Genomic DNA, 23,272 nt, shown 5'->3' on the forward strand with positions numbered 1-23,272 from the left:
CACTGAGAATTCGAAAAGTATGAAAGGCAACAGTCCAATATTCTAGAACACTGCTGTGCGTACATCTACATGTTTTGGACTCTGATAGGCACTTCACACAACCATGCTACAATGTTACACTACAATGTTACACTCCAACCATGCTACGATGTTACACTACAACCATGCTACGATGTTACACTACAACCATGCAACGATGTTACACTACAACCATGCTACGACGTTACACTAGAACCATGCTACGATGTTACACTAGAACCATGCAGCAATGTTACACTACAACCATGCAGCAATGTTACACTACAACCATGCAGCAATGTTACACTACAACCATGCAGCAATGTTACACTATAACCATGCAACAATGTTACACTACAACCATGCAACAATGTTACACTACAACCATGCAACAATGTTACACTACAACCATGCTACAATGTTACACTACAACCATGCAACAATGTTACACTACAACCATGCAACAATGTTACACTACAATATTACACTACAATGTTACACTACAACCATGCTACAATGTTACACTACAACCATGCTACGATGTTACACTACAACCATGCTACGATGTTACACTACAACCATGCAACAATGTTACACTACAACCATGTTACACTACAACCATGCGACAATGTTTATCTTTGACCATGCTACACCGTTTCTGTACAACCACAAAACAAAGTTTCACTACAGCCACTTCTACCTAATCCTACCACTTAATTGACCCTAAAACCTAACCTTAACCCACGCCTCAAGGGTAATCCTAACCATTAACCTCTACCCTTTAAATACACTGGCTTGGCTAAACATGATTATAACCACTGTTCATTCCTGTGTTTTGGCCTTTAACAATAGGTAACAATAAGACTAAATACTGTCTTTTGTCTAAATGTGTGCTGTTTGACTGCCGAGCCAAGTATGAACATTGTCTGACTTGACCAGATTATCAACTTATGTTTTATTTTAATTGAATAACTGCTTGTCTACAGGTTAATTATTTCTCTTTAACCCCACTAAGGAAAGGGTTTTATGACCAAGTTCCCATTAAGTAGCTAAGGAATAGGAGCTGAGCTGTGCCCCTGGGTTTTAATGAGAGAGACCGGAGAAGAAGGCAGGCTTTAAACACACATGGACGTGCTCATGCACAGTGTGTCAACCTGCTGGAGCCAAGAGGTGTGAGTGGTTAGGGAATGCAGGCATCCATGCGTATACTCACGCAAGCTCACATACGTCAGACACATGTATCCTTGTCTTGTCTCTTCTACAGAGTAAACACAGTCTGTGATTGGTTGACCTTGCCCCAGGGTTGGCCAATAGAATGCAGAAAGACAATGGCACGCACCTGTCTTCTCAGCCAAAACCCACCCATCCCTAGAGCCTATCCCCTCACCCTACCCTAGTCCAGTTACCCTGCCCCCAAGGCTTGTGACCCGATCCCAGAGGAAATTTTCCTCACCCCCTTGTCTCCCTCACACACACGAAGGAAGGCAGCCTTGATGTCTGTCTAATGGGCTTAATGGTCTGTTTTACTGGTCAGCTTGGGACCTGCTCTAATGGCCAGGCTGATCTGTATTACATGGTCAGCCTGGGACCTGCTCTAATGGCCAGGCTGATCTGTCTTAATGGTCAGCCTGGGACCTGCTCTAATGCCAGGCTGATCTTCTTAATGGTCAGCTCGGGACCTGCTCTAATGGCCAGGCTGATCTGTCTTAATGGTCAGCCTGGGACCTGCTCTAATGGCCAGGCTGATTCTGTCTTAATGGTCAGCCCTGGGACCTGCTCTAATGGCCAGGCTGATCTGTCTTAATGGTCAGCTCTGGGACCTGCTCTAATGGCCAGGCTGATCTGTATTAATGGTCAGCCTGGGACCTGCTCTAATGGCCAGGCTGATCTGTCTTAATGGTCAGCCTGAGAACTGCTCTAATGGTCAGCCTGGGACCTGCTCTATCTTGCTCTCATTGTTTCCGCCTGTTATAGACCCCCCTCAGCTCCCAGCTGTGCCCTGGACACCATATGTGAATTGATTGCCCCCCATCTATCTTCAGAGCTTGTACTGTTAGGTGACCTAAACTGGGATATGCTTAACATCCCGGCCGTCCTACAATCTAAGCTAGATGCCCTCAATCTCACACAAATTATCAAGGAACCCACCAGGTACAACCCTAAATCTGTAAACATGGGCACCCTCATAGATATTTTCCTGACCAACTTGCCCTACAAATACACCTCTGCTGTTTTCAATCAGGATCTCAGCGATCACTGCCTCATTGCCTGCATCCGTTATTGGTTTGCGGTCCAACGACCACCCCTCATCACTGTCAAACGCTCCCTAAAACACTTCTGCGAACAGGCCTTTCTAATCGACCTGGCCTGGGTATCCTGGAATGATATTGACCTCATTYGTCAGTAGAGGATGCATGGTTGTTCTTTAAAAGTAATTTCCTCACCATCTTAAATAAGCATGCCCCTTTCAAAAAAWRTTGAACTAAGAACAGATATAGCCCCTGGKTCWCTCCAGACCTGACTGCCCTCGACCAGCACAAAAACATCCTGTGGCRTACTGCACTAGCATCGAATAGTCCCCGYGATATGCAACTTTTCAGGGAAGTCAGGAACCAATACACAGTCAGTTAAGAAAGCAAAGGYTAGCTTTTTCAAACAGAAATTTGTATCCTGCAGCTCTAACTCCAAAAAGTTCTGGGACACTAAAGTCCATGGAGAATAAGAGCACCTCCTCCCAGCTGCCCACTGCACCGAGGCTAGGAAACACTGTCACCACCAATTAAATCCACGATAATCGAGAATTTCAATATGCATTTCTCTACGACTGGCCATGCTTTCCTCCTGGCTACCCAAACCGCCGACCAACAGCTCAACACCCCCCCACAGCTACTTGCCCAAGCCTCCCCAGCTTCTCCTTCACCCAAATGCAGATAGCAATGTTCTGAAGAAGCTGCAAAACCTGGACCCGTACAAATCAGCTGGGCTAGACAATCTGGACCCTGTCTTTCTAAAATTATATTGCAACCCCTAGTACTAGTCTGTTAACGTCTATTTCGTATCGTCCAAGATTCCTAAAGATTGGAAAGCTGCGCGGTCGACCCCCTCTTCAAAGGGGGTGACACTCTAGACCCAAACTGTTACAGACCTATATCCATCCCTTTGGACATTGTGTTAACAAACCTCCAAACAGGCTTCAATGGCATACAACACTCCTTCGGTGGCCTCCCAACTGCTCTTAAACGCTAGTAAAACTAAATGCATGCTCTTCAACCAATCGCTGCCCGCACCTGCCCGCCCGACTAGCATCACTACTCTGGACGTTCTGACTTAGAGATATGTGGACAACTAAAATACCTAGGTGTCTGGCTAGACTGTAAACTCTCCTTCTAGACTCATATTAAGCATCTCCAATTCAAAATTAAATCTAGAATCAGCTTCCTATTTCGTAACAAAGCCTCCTTCACTCATGCTGCCAAACATACCCTCGTAAAACTGACTATCATACCGATCCTCGACTTCGGCGACGTCATTACAAATAGCCTCCAACACTCTACTCGGCAAACTGGATGCAGTCTATCACAGTGCCATCCATTTTGTCACCAAAGCCCCATATACCACCCACTACTGCGACCTGTATGCTCTCGTCGGCTGGCCCTCGCTACATATTCGTCACCAGACCCACTGGGTCCAGGTCATCTATAAGTCTTTGCTAGGTAAAGCTCCGCCTTATCTCAGTTCACTGGTCACCATACACACCCACCCGTAGCATGCGCTCCAGCAGGTATATCTCACTGGTCATCCCCAAGCCAACACCTCCTTTGCCAGTTCTCTGCTGCCAATGACTGGAACGAATTGCAAAAAATCGATGAAGTTGGAGACTTAACTCCCTCACTAACTTTAAGCATCAGCTATTTGAGCAGCCACCAATCGCTGCAGCTGTACACACCCATCTGTAAATAGCCCATCCAACTACCTACTCATCACCATATGTTTTTATTTACTTTTTTTGCTCTTTTGCACACCAGTATTTTTACTTGCACATCATCATCTGCACATATATCACTCCAGAGTTAATTTGCTAAATTGTAATTACTTTGCTAATATGGCCTATTTATTGCTTTACTCCTTACTCCATTTGCACACACTGTATATAGATTTTTCTATTTGTTATTGACTGTACTTTTGTTTACCCATGTGTACCTCTTGTTGTTTTTTTGTCGCACTGCTTTGCTTTATCTTGGCCAGGTTGCAGTTGTAAATGAGAACTTGTTCTCAACTGGCCTACCTGGTAAATAAAGGTGAAATTAAAAAACAAATGCGACATCAGCCATCAGAGCCATCAGGATGTCATCTATTCTGAACACAATCATTAGGACTACTGAAGATATAAGCATAGCCTCGTCTCCCTTTCTGTGTTTCTTGTCAAGATCATGTATCAGATGCTTTTATACCAAGGGACTTCTAGTTACCAGATATTCAGGAATGTGGCCCTACATTCAAAATGGTTTAGCGCCTCTCCTCAGTGTCGACACCTGGGACGTGTATGGATGACTCCACATGTGAAGACACACAAGGCCGTTAGTCCATAGAGGAAATGACTTGAATGTGTTTACATACATTACAGTACCCGTCAAAAGTTGGGACACACCTACTCATTCTAGGGTTTTTCTTAATTTTTTACCTATTTCTACATTGTAGAATAATAGTGAAGACATCAGAACTATGAAATAACACATATGGAATCATGTAGTAACCAAAAACGTGTTAAACAAATCAAAATATATTTAAGATTCTTCAAATAGCCACCCTTTGCCTTGATGACAGCTTTGCTCACTCTTGACATTCTCTCAACCAGCTTCATAAGATAGTCACCTGGAATGCTTTTCCAACAGTTTTGAAGGAGTTCCCACATACAGTGCCTTCAAAGTATAACAATACAGCCTTATTCTAAAATTGATTAAATAAAAATCCTCAAATCTATACACAATACCCCATAATGACAGTGAAAACAGGTTTTGGCCAATTTTAGCACATTTATACAAAATAATAAACATACCTTATTTACATAAGTATTTAAACCTTTTTCTATGAGACTTGAAATTCAGCTCAGGTGCATCCTGTTTCCAATGATCATCCTTGAGATGTTTCTACAACTTGATTGGAGTCCACCTGTGGTAAATTCAATTGATTGGACATGATTTGGTAAGGCACACACCTGTCTATATTAGTKTTGATGTCTTCACTATTCTACAATGTAGAAAATAGGAAAAATGAAGAAAAACCCTTGAATGGGTAGGTGTGTCAACTTTTGACTGGTACTGTACATTCCCCTTTGTCTGCCGCCCATTACTCTGTGTGTGTGTGTAAGGCCTTGAACCGACATACAAGGCGTATAGAGTTGTTCTCTTCGATCTGGTGAGCAGTTCAGCCCTGGAAGTTGTGGTACCTATCTGCCTCTTAGGCAATTGTTTTATGTTGGGCCAGGCAGGGCCTACAGATGCTGAAAGTCTAGAGAAATGCATAGGCTCTGTCACACAYGTTACCATATTTCCTATGTAGTGCACTACTTTTGACCAGAGCCCTAGTCCTTATCAATCCAAACACATAGGTCAGTGTGGGGCCTCAGGCCAGTATGGATGGACTATTCCTGGTCGAATGTTTGTAGGATGTCCATGGATGATCAAAGTAAAGGTTATGGTGATGATGACTGTGATAAAGTAGTTTCGGCTGTTTGAGTATAATAGTCTCCAAGTTTAGACCTGTTCTGGTGAGTCTGTCTGTAGGTTGTGTCTGTCTCTCAGGCTCAGGCAGCCCTCCTTGGCCCATGAGACGTGGCTGTTTTCCACGCTCTCCAGCCCTCTATCCACCCACCCCATCCCTCTCCCCCACCACCAGAGTTCTCTTCTGGGTAGTGGAAATGCTACAACACCCCTCCACCCCACCTACTTCTAGCCTGGGTGGGTTTTTTTTCGTTCTCGCTCGCTCTCCCTCCCTTTTTTCTGTTTTTACGAGCTAACTACAACAGTCCCTCCAGGCTTTCCCTGGGCCTCCCTCCAGGACAGTTGCTAAGTAAATCACTCAGTCCAGAGGGGAAGGAACCTCAAGAATTCCAKACAATCCACAGTGTTCTATGTTCCGTCTCTCTTTGGTTTCGCTCTTTTATATATTCTGGCCCACACCCCTTMGGCACAGAGAGGGGACGAGAGCGGTTGGTGAGTGAGAAATGTTTTGGGTAGAGAAAAGGAGGGGGTGCAATTCACAATTTTTTATTTAAAAAATATATGTAAAAAATATGTTTTTTTTAGTTTTTTTATGTATTTAAAAAAAAAAATGTCAACCATGTTTGTCTGCCCGCTCTGTAGCAAGCCACTACGATCAGTCTCAATGCTATCTGATCCAGCTTTTCCTCTCTCCCTCTTTTCTCTCCTTCTCCCTATCGCTCTTGAAAGCAAAAAATAAATCCAACCTTCAGTATTTCACCTTATTTTTTTTTTACTAATCTCCATTGCGATTCGCCCAACACTCAATCTCTCATTATAGCCCCAAATAATGACCGGTGAGGCGAATTCCCATCCACTCATGCGTGGAGTAATTGGTGTGTAAAAAGAAGAGGGGTCAGGTCTCCTAAATATAGCCTTTCAGTAATATAGCCCAACAGTGCAGTCAGTGTGTGCTTCTATAATGGCACCCTATTCCCTATAAAAAATCCCATAGGGCTCTTGTCAAAAGTTGTGCAGTATATAGGGAATAGAATGTTGTTTTGGAAGCAGTCAGTGTTATGTTTGGGCTTTGTTTGCAACTTGCACACTGTCTGGTCTGATAGTTGACTGACTCTGGGTCCTGTTTGTTCTTACGGGCCACACACACTTACCGTGCACACACAGTTTATGAATCTTGGTCGTCCCATCATGGCTCTTGGGAACGGGGGGGGGGGGGTCTAAAAACCCCATGCTGTGCTTCAGTATTGAGATGTGAATGTATGCGCAACACTGATGTCTACTACCCACCCCACCCAGGTGGTCATGGCCCCCCATGAACCCTCCGTGGTGTTTGTGGATAACTACATCAAGCTCCTCGCTGATGGAAACCCAGAGACCTTCCAGAAAACTCTGGATATGAAGGTAAGGGCCACTTTGGTTGGGTCCACTTGTTTTGTCTTTCTCAATGACCTGTTTTCAACAGTTATCGCCTACTTCCTCTGACTCTGTCTTGTTCTCTCTTGTTTTTTCCTCTTGCAATAACGTGTGTGTGTGTGTGTGTGTGTGTGTGTAGGGGTTGAAGCGCAGTGAGCAGAGCAGCATGTTGGAGCTCTTCAGACAGAGGTTACCCACTCCACCCTCAGGGGCCGACGGAGGCCCCTCTCTCTCCTTCAGCACCCCCACCCCCGAGCAGGAGAACTCGCGCATACGCAAACTGGAGAAGCTCATCAAAAAGAGACTATGAGCGTGCACACACACATCCCTATACCACACAAAATATTCCAGTAATTCATCTCAAATACTTTTTTTCTTGCTCTGTTCAATTATAACAGAGAATTGCAGGCAGAGTAAAGACATGATTGTCTGATTTTTGTTAGCAGCATTAATGACCCTAATGATTTCAAAGTCAACTGTCGAATTATGAAGAAATTTCCTCAGCTGCAGAGCTGTTGGCACGTATTACTCATTTACTTCTGTATTTCTTTTCTGCTTCTCTTTTTATGACACTAAATACCCAAGCTTTGTAAATGTTAAATGTAGACTATATCATACACACACACTATGCATTTTAACAAAATGTGTTTGCACTTAAAGACTGAGCTATTAACTRAAAGCGGTTTTAGGAGCAATTTGCTGCCGCTTTGGCACCTATCCTCCCAGTCCCAGACTGAGAACAAGGAACTTCAATGCGTTTGAATCTAACGTTTTCAGAATGTTCTAACTCTTTCAAAATGTTCTCCACTTCTCCAGTCCTGTGCCTTTGTGTGTTTCTCTTGGTTCCCTTTTCAAGGGGAGGATGCAGTTAGTTAGGAGTTTGTATGTTTCCAGTGTCCCTTCACAACAGGAACACCCTCCAGGTGGATGGACCGCATCCCACCATGCATTGATGTCTCCAGGTTCAGTGGTTAAGCCCCCAGGTCCAGGACAGAGAGGATCTTGGGATTTCCTATCTCCTCAATTAGACATGAGACAGTTTCTGTGCTTTTTGAAAATCCCCCATGAAATGAGAACCAGTCAAACCTTTTAACTCTGGCCCTTCGCCAGGAACTGCGTACGCGTGTGAGATGTTAAGCATGTTCATTTATTTAAGCTCTATTTCCCTATGTAATTCCTTGCTGTAGAGTTCTCTGAGCGTTTTCTAAATGTCAATCTGAAGTGTATGTATGTGTATATATATTAGTCTGAATCGATTTGATTACAGTGAGGGAGAGTCGCAGTACTTTATAACAGAGGAACTCATGTTCACTGTTGTACAAGGATGCATTGTACAACATTATATTGATATCTGTTTAAGATTTATTGTCTAAACCTTTTTTTTTTTCTTCTGTTATTCCGGGCCTCTGTTTGACACTGACAGGCCTAGATTACCTGTCAATAAAAATGAAAACTTACCGACACTACCGTTATGCTTGTTTACACTGAGCTGCACTGGGGTCGGAACGCAATCATGGTTACATTAAAACACAGTAAGATTGAAATACCGCTAYTTTTCCCGGAAAACATCCCTTTTCGTTCTCATGCTAGCTAGCAGTAGCCACTGCGCCCAGTTTGGAATGACAGTGTCAGCCAATCAGCTCCTTTATTGTTCAACGTGACGTGCCATTCCAAAGTGGCTGCGGTGGCTACTGCTAGCTAGCATGAGGATGGAAAGGGACGTTTTCTGGGAAAACTAGCAGTTTTTTGATAGAGCAGTGTGGATAAAGGTAAAATCTGGAGTACAGTGTCATATCTCTGCATATGTTTTCCAACCCATATCTCGCGCTGGCTCCACGGTGTGTGTAACCATGATTGTGATCTGACCCCAGTACAGCTCAAGCGTAAWGGTAGGGTTGGTATCTTCTGGCAAGTTTCATTATGATTGACAGGTAATCTAGGCCTGTCAGTGTCAAACAGAGGCCCGGAATAACAACAGAAAAGAAAAAGGTTTAGACAAATCTTCAACAAAAAAACACAATTTTGTACAACAGTGAACATGAGTTTRTCTGTTAGACAGGGAACTGAGGCGTTAGCACAATGATGCTAGTGCAGAAGAATATATTATTGAACACATAGTTGCTTTTCATACTGTCATTGAGCTAATTATTTCTACTGTTACTTGCTTCAGATAAAGTACTTATTGCATGTAACAGCAAATACTCTGGATCAATGATCCTTTGAAGTGGTTCATACATACAGGAAAATATATTATTTGGTGGTGTAGCACAAGATAAGGATGGGGTCTGAAGAATGTGTCTATCGTCAAGTATCTATTCTAAATCATTGTGGTTGAGGCATGAACGATTGTTTTTGGATTTCATCCTTGGAAATCCTTATTCTCCCCAAGAGATAAATGTATGTATTAATATATTAATGCTTTTCATGTACACATTCATGCCTTTAGTTCATAAGAAGAAAAACATGTTACTTTGTATTGTCAGTAGGGGTAGGCCATCATTGTAAATAAGAATTTGTTCTTAACTGACTTGCCTAGTTAAAGGTTCAATTAAAAAAATTATTAAAAAATAGGCTACTGTAGTGGCAACTGGTCAAAAACATGAATACTACAAGTGTGCCATGTTTTCCTTGTCGGAATGTTGTATCTCTCACACACACACACCGCTCTCTATCCGAGTCCATAGATGTAATCATCAGTCCAAACATTGTTTTATTTATTTATATATATATATATATTGGACAAATTCAGGTAGGTCCCTACCCGTTTCGTTCAGTTCTCTCCCGKTTAAGAAATGTTTTGCAACAGAATCGGACAAATGAATAGGTCCAGTTCAGTACCAGGGTATTTTTATCAGGGGGAGAGGGCAAAAGGAGTTCCCATGTTTCGTTTTGTAGCCTTTCATTTTTCCTCCAATCAGAGGTCAGGGTGCGTTTGAAAGGCGTTTCCTTTTCTCTAGTTTACTGCAAAAAAAACTGAAACCGTTTTGAAGGGAGAGAAGTTTGAAGACAGGCAGGCGGGGACAATCTTCAGTGTCTTCTCATGTGTTCTTTTATACTTCAGTGCCCGTGACACATAGCTTGATTTCACTATTTTATTAACTTGTTGAATCTCTTTATTTCGAAGGGCAAAAACATATTGGGGGGAGAAATGTTCGTTGATTTATGGAGGATTTAAATAGCATGCGGTACAATTTGTCTAGACCGTAGCCTATTGCGAAGCAAGAGAAGTTGATGCAAGCCAATTGCCAACTTGCTTGATCATTGGGAAGGATCAATTGCATTCAAGGAAAGTCGCTTCTACGAATTGGAAATCAATTTTACCTAACGTTACAGTTCTGCAAACTCGTCGCGCAGTAGGAGTCGTTATTTTTTGACTCTTTTTGTAAAACAATGGTGGGCGGACTAAACTTGCTGAATGTATGTGACGACGAGCCACTGGACATGAGTTGCAATGCCGAGCGGGGACTTGACAGCCCGGACTCCGGACTACCCCCCAGCCCCAGTCCGAGCCACTGGCTGCTGCCTGATTGCGGGGATAAAGGTGTCATAAGCCCCGTGTCTGAAGACGAGAGGACAGGGTCATCCTTGGTACGTAGGCTGTCGCACGTTTTACTACAATTGTTACAGTAACTGATAAAATCCCGCTATGAAATTGTAAGACAAAGTTGTTGCATTGTTAAAACATTGTTTCTGAAATAGTTTGCCTCTGAATACGTTTCCCTGCATGGCCCATAGTGAATCTGGGTCATGTCAATAGTAAATTGTGTCAGTAGCCTAAGCCAATCACATTTGCCACCTCCACCAAATATTTTCTCCTTATACGAGTGCTGACTGTTGGCTGACTCTGCTTGCAGGTCCCTATTTTATCGATTGGATCTGTTCCTCAGCGGCACACGTTGTCCTACGGGGAGGGCATAGAACTTGATCCACTACCGTCCAAGGAAATACGGTATGCTGTTTTAAATGACTGCATGTAGGCTATGAATGTTTGTGTGTGTGTGTGTGTGGTTTGAAATTGGCTTAGCACTGTGTGCTGCATATGCCTCGCTATTGGTATAAATACCTTTTTTTAAAGAAATGTGGTGGACCACAGATCAAGTGTTGCATTTTTCAGCCTGTGTGTGTCAGCCTGTGTGTAGGCCTCCTGTAGCCAAGTGTCTATTTCTTGGAGGTTTGCAGTGCTTGAAAACTTGCCGCATTCCAGTTCTAAAACGATATCTAGCTGAACATGCAGTGAAATGACACTTGCCCAAACGTTGTCATTCCTAGATACACATCGTCTGTCCACTATGATTCAGAGCGTCACTTTATCCACGATGTGGCCATGCAGCCCAGAGGCCTGGGTCTGGAGAACTGCAGCCAGACGTTCCTGGCTGTCCCTCACAGCACCTGGAGACACTACAAGACCCAGCTAGACCTCCAGCCTCGCCAGCGGGGCCAGCATTTCCAGAGCACCACCATCGTCTACCCCAAGCACGCTCACACCATCTACACCACAGAGCTGAGCTACGACAGCCGCCGGCTAGCCAGGAGATTCTTGTCGAGCGTGGAGYTGGAGGCTGCTGACCGGAGAAGGCTACCCCATTGAGGTTAGGGGAAGGCTGGGCACGGCCTGAGGGAGAGGTCCCTGGGCCCTGTGGGGCCCAACCACCACATGGACACAGGTTACACAGTCTATTAGTTTAGATTGGTACTCAAATGTGGGCTACGATGCTTTCCAGTCTCAAGAGGAGGGCAGAAGATGGAAGCCATATCTCTAGATCTGGAGTATCAAACAAATAGCAGGGACATCTGAGTGAGGCTGCCATCTACCAAAGTGTTGATCCATTAGTAGCTAGTAAAGAGTTCTCTGGTATGTCAAAGTTGGATTCATTTTAACCAAGTGTTGAACTGTGGACAGACAGGTGATGGTGTACTGTATACTATCACCATGGAGGAACTTATAAACCAGATTTGGAAGTGAAGGATTGTTAGGGAAGTGTAGTCTGGACCATCACTGTCAACATTCTGTGTTTAGGCCTAACCATTGCAGTGGAGCTCAATGAACAATGATCCAACAATATTAGATTCTAAGGCAATAGTGGAGTTTCCATGTGRTTTTTGTAAGCATTTACATTTGTAGACATGGGGAGTTGTCAAATTACTGTYTATGACTGGGCTTCAAGATGTCTTGTCAAATCATGGTATTATGGTGTATTTGTTGCACAATGTTACTTACCACAAGCAGAATATATATTCCTGGATAGTGTAACACCGAGCCATGTATAGAGATGTATGATCCTGGTGTAACACCAAACCCCATCTTAGTCTTGCCTAAACCAACATTGTCTACTGTAAGTATGGTCATGGAGCAGAAAGCCACAGCTTTTTTCATATTGTGTAAAAGAGTTGCAAATTACAGCAAGTTCTGTGTTGAAAGTTGGGACATTTTTTTCCCACAGACCACTGCGAATTGAAGAAGTTTGTATTAGTTTGTAATGAGTAGCGAGAGATTATCCAATGTGTCATTATTGTTTTCAGTTATAACATTTTAGTATTTTACAAATAGTGAAGTCTTGTTCTTACTAACACCTTATGGACTGTTCATAATCTTTGCCTATCCTCTTCTGGTTGCTTCCAGAGGTTTAATTTAGTTATGCATTTATTTGATGCTAATAAACTCCTTTTGGTAGCCTAATAGATTACTATTAGGCTACCAAACACAGGTAACTTCCCTCAAGGTCCTACAAGGATACAMATCTAGAGGACCTGAACTGTCTTGAGATACCCAAAGGGCCTCATTGAAGTAAAATGATATTGCTTTTAAAGCTCTGTTTTTATAGCGTTTGTTTGAAATAAAGACCAACTGTTTTATATCAGATTTGAGAAGTGTAACAATTATTTGATATGTACTCCAATGCCATAAGCAAATTCAAAATAGTCTTATCAGAATTTTATCTTTTGGTTATCAACTAGGGATATGCCTTTTTTWAAATTGCCACTAGTTGAGTAAAGATGCAATTACAATGTTCCACTGTCTCAGATTGAGACCACTATGCCATCTGCAGGATAGAGAAGGTGCTGCACATACTATTTAACTGCACATAAAACCTATAGATTTATTAATGTGAAAACAGCCCCACCTAGATATTGTGTGTAATGGCACCACTGCTCTCCAAGTGTCCCTTGAACAAGCCCAAGTAGTCCATCGCCCCCTGCTGTGAGGCCAGGTACCGTTTCCTCCGGTTGGCCTTGTACACCTCTATCCTCTCTGCCTCGGCCACCGGATCCTCCAGAACTCCATCCCACCTCAGGCTCTCCCTGGCTGGGTCGTTCTGGCCAGCCTGGTCCCATGACAGTGGGGCTTGGTGGGTACCAGCGTCTGGCCCTGTCAACGTTTCCTCGTGTTTCATTGCCTCTCGCTSGGATTTATTGTTGCGGAGGCTGGTCAGACTTCTGGCCTTGGTCTTTTTGCTGTTGGAGCCCTTCAGGGTGGGTTTGGACCGTGTGGAGGAGCCTTTGACGACCTGTTGCTGCTCAGTGTTGGTGAGTTTATCTGCTGTGAGTGCAGGCCGGCAAAGTGCAGGTTAATCTTAATTTGATACCAAAGTGTTTTGATTTCACAACACTCACTCAACACATTCTCCCCTTGCAGGTCACTTTAGACTGTCTCTCACATTTAGTGCCTTTTTAGCGACAGGGCAGGCAGTGTTTAAAAAAAAATATAACGCTATAAACTATTCATTGTTTATTAAAGGTGCAACATGCAGAAATAACTCAGCCATTTCCTTTTTACTTAAATTCTAATAGTTCCCCTAATTTCCGTTTTTGACAACACAAGAAATGTATAGTGTTGAAAATCATTGTACCATCTAAACCGCTGTAAAATATCAATAACCAAAAATATTGTGTTTGAAGCTAGTGTACAAAACCGAAAGTAAAACACACAAACGAAACTTCAGAACAGGAAACAGAAATGGTGCACATAGAACATATCTACCGCTTTCTTTTTTTTACCTTTTATTTTATCAGGGAGTCAGACTTGCTTTCAATGAGTATGACAGATCTATAACATTTCTATGCGAATTTGGTCGGGTCACCCAAAAAGTTACATATTGCAGCTACATATAACAAAATCTAAGACAAAAACATAAATGATCCATGTTGGGGTTACTATGATAACGTTATGTGGTAAAACCGTTATGGGTAGGACTATAGTCCTACACTAGGCATTTAAAACTAGATTTTGTGAACATCACCAAAACAAACCAACCTGCTGCATCATCGGAGTTTGAAGGCGAGCTCGGTCCTTTTCTCGTCGATCCACTCTCCTTTTTATCTTTTGTTTTGTCCTTTCTCTTCTTTTTCTTTCGCTTGCTGTCATTTGTAACGCTCACGTTGGTCAGAGCATCCTGGCTCCATACCGCCGTATCAACGTTTCTGCTGTGGTTCATTCTCTACCGATGCTTGGGCTAACTCGATACACCATCAAATTATTGATAGTTGATACATTGTGTCAACTGCTTTATATCGAAGGATACATAGGCCTACACTTTATAAAACGGTTACACCGGCGTGATGAATTGAAAAACGAGAACTTAATCAGACACTTTTAAGGTGTGCACTCCGATTCACTCTTCTCACATGGAACTTCTCCATGGAAACCGAAGGATCACCATTCCCCAATTCCTCGCGTTCGTCTGACCTATTCTAGAATGATTTCTATGAGTAGTACAGTATAACTCGCGCGTGATACAAAGTATAAAACAAGACCCCATATGACTTGTCTGTGGAGGATCACGTGAGGAACTAGTGTTGCAGCGATTGATTACTGTAGCAACATTTTAACAACACTAGTTACCCACGTGATCTTTCACAGACACGAACCAATGAGACACGATCAAAACTATTCTGACGTCATATGGGGAGTGACTTTACTCTGACAAGTCTGGGCAAAAAATCAATTTTACAGTCGTGGCCAAAAGTTGAGAATGACACAAATATTAATTTTCACAAAGTCTGCTGCCTCAGTTTGTATGATGGCAATTTGCATAAACTCCAGAATGTTATGGAGAGTGATCAGATGAATTGCAATTAATTGCAAAGTCCCTCTGCCATGCAAATGAACTGAATCTCAAAAAACATTTCCACTGGATTTCAGGCCTGCCACAAAAGTACCAGCTGACATGTCAGTGATTCTCTCATTAACACAGGTGTCAGTGTTGACGAGGACAAGGCTGGAGATCACTCTGTCATGCTGATTGAGTTCGAATAACAGACTGGAAGCTTCAAAAGGAGGGTGGTGCTTGGAATCATTGTTCTTCCTCTGTCAACCATGGTTACCTGCAAGGAAACACGTGCCGTCATCATTGCTTTGCACCAAAAGGGCTTCACAGGCAAGGATATTGCTGCCAGTAAGATTGCACCTAAATCAACCATTTATCGGATCATCAAGAACTTCAAGGAGAGTGGTTCAATTGTTGTGAAGAAGGCTTCAGGGCGCCCAAGAAAGTCCAGCAAGCGCCAGGACTGTCTCCTAAAGTTGATTCAGCTGTGGGATCGGGGCACCACCAGTACATAGCTTGCTCAGGAATGGCAGCAGGCAGGTGTGTGCATCTGCACGCACTGTGAGGGGAAGACTTTTGGAGGATGGCCTGGTGTCAAGAAGGGCAGCAAAGAAGCCACTTCTCTCCAAGAAAAACATCAAGGACAGACTGATATTCTGCAAAAGGTACAGGGATTGGACTGCTGAGGACTGGGGTAAAGTCATTTTCTCTGATGAATCCCCTTTCCAATTGTTTGGGGCCTCTGGGGAAAAAAAGCTTGTCCTGTGTCATGCCAACAGTAAAGCATCCTSAGATCATTCATGTGTGGGGTTGCTTCTCAGCCAAGGGAGTGGGCTCACTCACAATTTTGCCTAAGAACACAGCCATGAATAAAGGATGGTACCAACACATCCTCCGAGAGCAACTTCTCCCAACCATCCAGGAACAGTTTGGTGACGAACAATGCCTTTTCCAGCATGATGGAGCACCTTGCCATAAGGCAAATGTGATAACTAAGTGGCTCGGGGAACACCATTCATGTGTTAAACAAATGAAAACATCTTTTAGATTCTTCAAAGTAKCCACCCTTTGCCTTGATGACAGCTTTGCACACTCTTGGCATTCTCTCAACAGGATTAACCTGGAATGCTTTTCCAACAATCCTGAAGGAGTTCCCACATATGCTGAGCACTTGTTGGCTGCTTTTCCATCTCAATTTGTTTGAGGTTGGGTGATTGTGGAGGCCAGGTTATCTGATGCAGCTCTCCATCACTCTCCTTCTTCGTCAAATAGCCCTTACACAGCCTGAAGGTGTGTTGGGTCATTGTCCTGTTAAAAAACAAATGATAGTCCCATTAAGCGCAAACCAGATGGGATGGTGTATCGCTGCAGAATGCTGTGGTAGCCATGCTGGTTAAGTGTACCTTGAATTCTAAATAAATCACAGACAGTGTCACCAGCAAAGCACCCTCACATCATCACACTTCCTCCTCCATGCTTCATGGTGGGAAGCACACATGAGGAGATCATCCATTCACCTACTCTGCGTCTCACAATGACATGGTGGTTGGAAACAAAAATCTCAAATTTGGACTCATCTGACCAAAGGATCGATTTCCACCGGTCTAATGTCCATTGCTTGTGTTTCTTAGCCCAAGCAAGTCTTATCTTCTTATTGGTGTCCTTTATTCTTTTTGGCAGACTCAACAGCCTTGGTTTCTCAAATGATTGCCTCACCTGGTTCACCAACTACTTCTCCGATAGAGTTCAGTATGTCAAATCGGAGGGCCTGTTGTCCGGACCTCTGGCAGTCTCTATGGGGATGCCATAGGGTTCAATTCTCGGGCCGACTCTCTTCTCTGTATACATCAATGGTGTCGCTCTCGCTGCTGGTGATTCTTTGATCCACCTCTATGCAGATGACACCATTCTGTATACCTCTGTCCCTTCTTTGGACACTGTGTAAACTAACCTCCAGATGAGCTTTAATGCCATACAACTCTCCTTCTGTGGCCTCCAACTGCTCTTAAATGCAAGTAAAACTAAATGCATGCTCTTCAACTGATCGCTGCCCACACCTGCCCGCCCGTCCAGCATCACTACTCTGGACGGTTCTGACTTAGAATATGTGGACAACTACAAATACCTAGGTGTCTGGTTAGACTGTAAACTCTCCTTCCAGACTCACATTAAGCATCTCCAATCCAAATTAAATCTGGAATCAGCTTCCTATTTCGCAACAAAGCCTCCTTTACTCATGCTGCCTTAACATACCCTCGTAAAACTGACCATCATACCGATCCTCGACTTTGGCGACGTCATTTACAAAATAGCCTCCAACACTCTACTCAACAAATTGGATGCAGTTTATCACAGTGCCATCTGTTCTGTCACCAAAGCCCCATATACTACCCACAACTGGGAATTGTATGCTCTCGTTGGCTGGCCCTCGCTTCACACTCGCCGCCAAACCCACTGGCTCCAGGTCATCTACAGGTCTCTGCTAGGTAAAGCCCCGCCTTATCTCAGCTCACTGGTCACCATAGCAGCACCCACCCGTAGCACGCGCTCCAGCAGGTATATCTCACTGGTCACCCCCAAAGCCAATTCTTCCTTTGGCCGCCTCTCCTCCCAGTTCTCTGCTGCCAATGACTGGAACGAACTGCAAAAATCCCTGAAGCTGGAGACTCTTACCTCCCTCACTAGCTTTAAGCACCAGCTGTCAGAGCAGCTCACAGATCACTGCACCTGTAAATAGCCCATCCAATCTACCTCATCCCAATACTGTATTTATTTATTTATCTTGCTCCTTTGCACCCCAGTATCTCTACTTGCACGTTCATCTTCTGCACATCCTACCATTCAAGTGTTTAATTGCTATTTTGTAATTACTTTGCCACCATGGCCTATGTTTTGCCTTACCTCTCTTATCCTACCTCATTTGCACATGCTGTATATAGATTTTTCTACTGTATTATTGATTGTATGTTTGTTTATTCCATGTGTAACTGTGTTGTGTAATTCTGTGTATGTGTCAACCTGCTTTGCTTTATCATGGCCAGGTTGCAGTTGTAAATGAGAACTTGTTCTCAACTAGCCTACCTGGTTAAATAAAGGTGAAAAAAAATAGTATTGGTTTCTTTGCAGCAATTCGACCATGAAGGCCTGATTCACGCAGTCTCCTCTAAACAGTTCATGTTGAGATGTCTGTTACTTGAATTCTGTGAAGCATTTTTTGGGGGGCTGAATCTGAGGTGCAGTTAACTCTAATGAACTTATCCTCTGCAGCAGAGGTAACTCTGGGTCTTCCTTTCCTGTGGCGGTCCTCATGAGAGCCAGTTCTCATGAGAGCCTTTGGCACTTGAGGGTTTTTGCGACTGCACTTGAAGAAACTTTCAAAGTGATTGAAATTTTCCATGTTGACTGACCATAATTAATGTCTTTAAGTAATGATGGACTGTTGTTTCTCTTTGCTTATTTGARCTGTTCTTGCCATAATATGGACTTGGTCTTTCACCAAGTAAGGCTATCTTCTGTATACCAAGCCTACCTTGTCACATCAGAACTGATTGGCTCAAACTCATTAAGAAGAAAATAAATTCCACAAATTAACTTTTAACATGGCACACCTGTTAATTGAAATGCATTCCAGATGACTACCTCATGAAGCTGGGTGAGAGAATTCCAAGAGTGTGTAAAGCTGTCATCATGGCAAAGGGGGGCTAGTTTGAAGAATCTCAAATCTCAAATATATTTTTATTTGTTTAACACTTTTTTGGTTACTACATGATGTGTTATTTCATAGTTTTGATGTCTTCATTATTATTCTTTAATGTAGAAAATAGTAAAAATATAGAAAAACCCTGAGTGTGTGTGTGAATGAGTAGGTGTCCAAACTTTTGACTGGTACTGTATATACTTGGAATAATGCCTTGTAATGCTTGTTAATGCTTGTAACTTAAGCTTTATGCCTTGTATGTGAATCCATTCATTGTACAATGTAAATTAAATATCTGCCTTTGATATAGATAATTCTCAGACCAATTTTTGGTGTTCAATGTCAACTCATTGGCTAATGCTTGCTTGTATCTTCCAATTACACTGAACAAAACTATAAACGCAACATGCAACAATTTCAAAGATGTTACAGTTCATATGAGGAAATCAGTCAATTTAAATAAAATCTTTATGACCTAATCTCTGGATTTCACAACTGGGGGAATATAGATATGCATCTGTTGGACACAGATACCTTTTTAAAAAAGGTAGTGGCGTGGATCAGAAAACCAGTCAGTATCTGGTGTGAACACTATTTGCCTCATGCAGCGCAACACATCTCCTTCGCATAGAGTTGATCAGGCTGTTGATTGTGGCCTGTGGAATGTTGTCCAATTCCCCTTCAGTGGCTGTGCGAAGCTGATGGATTTTGGCGGGAACTGGAACATGCTGTCGTACACGTCAATCCAGAGCATCCCAAACATGCTCAGTGGGTGACATGTCTGGTGAGTATGCAGGTCAAGGAAGAACTGGGCCATTTTCAGCTTCCAGGAATTGTGTACAGATCCTTGTGACATGAGGCCGTGCATTATCATGCTGAAACATGAGGTGATGGCGGTGGATGAATGGCATGACAATGGGCCTCAGGATCTCGTCACGGTATCTCTGTGCATTCAAATTGCCGTCGATAAAATGCAATTCTGTTGTCCGTAGCTTATGTCTACCCATACCATAACCCCACCACTACCATGGGGCACTCTGTTCACAACGCTCGCCCATACTATGCCATACACGTTGTATGCCATCTACACAACATTTTAGAGAAATAAGATTTTTGTGTGTATGGAACATTTCTGGAATCTTTTATTTTAGCTCATGAAACATGGGACGAACACTTTACATGTTTTGTTTTTGTTCAGTGTATATTAGATGTATTGAAGAAAGCACAGAAGTTTTGCATGTGAAGTAGCAACAACCCCTGTCATTTCTCCCACCTGGTGGTGCTAGTGTGTAAGACATGTTTTAAACTGATCCTTATTATGAATGAAATGTCCCCAAGCAGTAATTTTGTATGCCAGTTTTCATTATTCATAATCTATAAGGCACCTATGATTTGGTTGCCATATTCCCTGGTTCTGTACTATGCAATTCACTACTCTTTAAAATTCTGAAAGCAAGTTTCCTAAAATGAATCTTAATATGAATAAATTAATAATTAATAAACTAATAAGGCCTATTTCTCTCTCTCTTATTGTCAGTCAGAACACAGCATTCTGTGCAGAGTTCAGTCCAGGTTAATTTTAGTTGGTCCCAGATCTGTTTTTGTGCATCACAGTGAACATAGGAGTTGGCTAATTGTACGTCATAAACAGATCTGTGATCAGGCTAGATTCGCCTATCAGTGTATTGTTATTGAATCAGGATTGGGCAGTGGGGTTGGTTGTTTTTTCATTTGGCTGTCAGAGACACAGCCTATACCCTGTATATTGCACTACTTTTTACCAGAGCCTTGGGCCCTGGTCAAAAGTAGTACACCATACTGTATAGTGAATAGGGTGCCATTTGGGACAAAGTCAAGGGTACCTGGTGTCTGGACTGCATCCTCGCTATCGGCTATGACACATTAGCGGTCTAATGCATCACACGTCTGGCATCATAAACAGCTACAGCAGAGACTCCATGACTCCCTTGAGACACAAAAACAATCTACTCAAGCTCAAACAAAATGCGTAGAAGCTGACGTGTTTAGGAATTGTCCCTGGTATTGAGGACTTTCATCAAATGGTATTAGAGCCTGAGTTTTACTATGACTTGTATAAACTAGTAATATCCCCTCAGGGAGGAATATAGTTATTCTATTCTGTACAAGACCTCTCCTCACTTCCTGCTGGTAAGCTAGTTGTTGCAAGTCATTTTTTGTTCTTTTTGTTCTGTGACCAGATGGTGTGTTTACAAAAATACATTTCACTGTATGGTTACTTTGCCAAAAGCCTTTTCAGGTTTGCTTCATCTCTCAAAAAGGAGAGATTTTTACAGACACGGCTGCCATAGGCCTGAGGGGGGTTAGGTGTCTGTTTTGATTATCTATTAGATGAGAAACGGCATGCTCTGGTATGAAGACTGTCTGCCATTTGTGAGATATTTTTTACTAAAGCAATCACTGCACGGTTTAGTATAGCGTCATAACACTTCCATACAAAATAGAGTACCCCTTTATGTTCATGCTTTACCTCCAGAGAATGACTTTCCCTGTCAATCAAAATACCCTCTTAAATCAGATCAGAAAGGACAGGCCCTAGTATGAAGCCATCTGTAAGGTATTTTTACCAAACCAATTGCTGCCTGTGGAAAATAAATCATGTCATGAGTAGCCTCTATCTCTGATGGACTCCCATCAGAATACATGGCCTCTAGTTTCTCTGATGGACTCCATCAGAATACATGGCCTCTAGTTTCTCTGATGGACTCCATCAGAATACATGGCTCGTTAGGTTTCTCTGATGGACTCCCATCAGAATACATGGCCTCTAGTTTCTCTGATGGACTCCCATCAGAATACATGGCCTCTAGTTTCTCTGATGGACTCCATCAGAAACATGGCCTCTAGTTTCTCTGATGGACTCCATCAGAATACATGGCCTCTAGTTTCTCTGATGGACTCCATCAGAATACATGGCCTCTAGTTTCTCTGATGGACTCCATCAGAATACATGGCTCTAGTTTCTCTGATGGACTCCATCAGAATACATGGCCTCTAGTTTCTCTGATGGACTCCATCAGAATACATGGCCTCTAGTTTCTCTCTGATGGACTCCATCAGAATACATGGCCTCTAGTTTCTCTGATGGACTCCATCAGAATACATGGCCTCTAGTTTCTCTGATGGACTCCCATCAGAATACATGGCCTCTAGTTTCTCTGATGGACTCCATCAGAATACATGGCCTCTAGTTTCTCTGATGAACTCCCATCAGAATACATATCTGTGTGTGTGTGTGTCTGTCTCTCTGTCTGTATCTCACTCATTCACTCCAAATTGAATGGTTAATGCATCCATCCAACTGTAAGGCAGAAAGCCCTACCAGGCAGTAGTCAAGTGAAGGTCTGCTCTACTCTATGGTCCTATATAACCACCAGAGCAGGTGGAAGGGCAGCAGCTAATGGCCATCTCTGTGAAATGTTTGCTCTGCAGTAAATGGGGTGGTTTTACCCCCCCCCCCCCCCCCCCCCCTCCCTTCTCCCTCCCCTCTCCCCTCTCCCCCACTTGCCACTGGTCTGCCCTGTAGTAAATGCAGTGGTTTAATAAAAAAAAATATATGTTTTATTGTCACGTATAATAGGTGCAGTGAAATGTTTTTATTTGTTTGTTTTTTTACCTCCCCCTCTTTCCCACCAGGGCAGGGGCCACTAATAAAGTTACTCCAGGCCTAATGACACTCCAGGGGCCACTAATAAAGTTACTCAAGGCCCTAACGACAGTCATTGAGGCCCTTAAAGTCCCTGCCGCAGCCTGAGATGATGGTGCTTGTCGCTGCAAAGTGCTCCCTGCCACTCACCCTTCGCCCTCATTCACCAGAGCAAACACCCCTTCGTCTGGCCACTAATGTGCCAATTCTGTCTGGGGCTTCTGGTCACGCTTTCTATTTTTCTCCCTCATTATCCTTCACTCTCTGTCTCACTATCTTTCCCTGTCTGTCTCGCTATACTGTTTTCTCTCTCCCTCTCTCCTCTCTCTCTCCCCTTCTCATGCTCTCTGTCCATCGGTCTGATTATAAACCTTGTGAAGAGACATGGTGAGACAGCTGCTTACACTGCAAGTGACAAACAAGCCCATCAACAGAGAGGGAATATGGTTTAAACACATTTACTTTGAAATGTGTCTATAAAGAGTTAAAGAGAGAGAGAAAAGGTTTGTGTTCACTATGGAGAGAGGAGTAAAGAGTCAACATTTCTGCTAGCTTCCTTAATGAAAACCAGAGTGTTTTCATTCTGAGGGTATCACGAAAATATTTTGAGAAAGTGTACATTTACACTGACTCGACATTTCAGGGCCATAGCATGCCTGTGTGGTTCCTGCGCACCAGTCCCCCCTGTCCCAAT

The 23,272-nt window shown here is 43.1% G+C and overlaps 4 protein-coding genes across 5 annotated transcripts in view; 3 read left to right on the plus strand and 1 right to left on the minus strand.

Annotated features, from left to right (window-relative positions):
• The window catches only part of vps53 (VPS53 subunit of GARP complex), a 28,920-nt gene extending 21,237 nt beyond the window's left edge, over positions 1–7,683 (plus strand). For both annotated transcript variants that reach the window (XM_023980782.2, XM_023980788.2), the window contains 2 exons: positions 7,035–7,139; positions 7,291–7,683. In XM_023980782.2, coding sequence (XP_023836550.1) covers positions 7,035–7,139; positions 7,291–7,461 — 276 coding nt within the window. In that variant the 3' untranslated portion in view covers positions 7,462–7,683. The remainder of the gene's footprint in view (positions 1–7,034; positions 7,140–7,290) is intronic.
• Positions 1–23,272, plus strand: part of limk1a (LIM domain kinase 1a) — a 526,526-nt gene that overhangs the window by 387,752 nt on the left and 115,502 nt on the right. The gene's annotated exons all lie outside the window — the stretch shown is intronic.
• On the plus strand, positions 9,971–12,287 carry rflnb (refilin B). The gene is made up of 3 exons (XM_023980802.2): positions 9,971–10,739; positions 11,006–11,100; positions 11,421–12,287. Exons 1-3 carry the CDS (start codon positions 10,542–10,544, stop codon positions 11,737–11,739), a joined length of 612 nt encoding a protein of 203 aa, XP_023836570.1. The 5' UTR covers positions 9,971–10,541; the 3' UTR covers positions 11,740–12,287.
• Positions 13,224–14,831, minus strand: liat1 (ligand of ATE1). The gene is made up of 2 exons (XM_023980817.2): positions 14,404–14,831; positions 13,224–13,689 (listed from the first exon to the last, which is right to left on the minus strand). Exons 1-2 carry the CDS (start codon positions 14,582–14,584, stop codon positions 13,274–13,276), a joined length of 597 nt encoding a protein of 198 aa, XP_023836585.1. The 5' UTR covers positions 14,585–14,831; the 3' UTR covers positions 13,224–13,273.

This window comes from Salvelinus sp. IW2-2015, linkage group LG4p (genome assembly GCF_002910315.2).
Source record: "Salvelinus sp. IW2-2015 linkage group LG4p, ASM291031v2, whole genome shotgun sequence".
NCBI lineage: Eukaryota > Metazoa > Chordata > Actinopteri > Salmoniformes > Salmonidae > Salvelinus > Salvelinus sp. IW2-2015.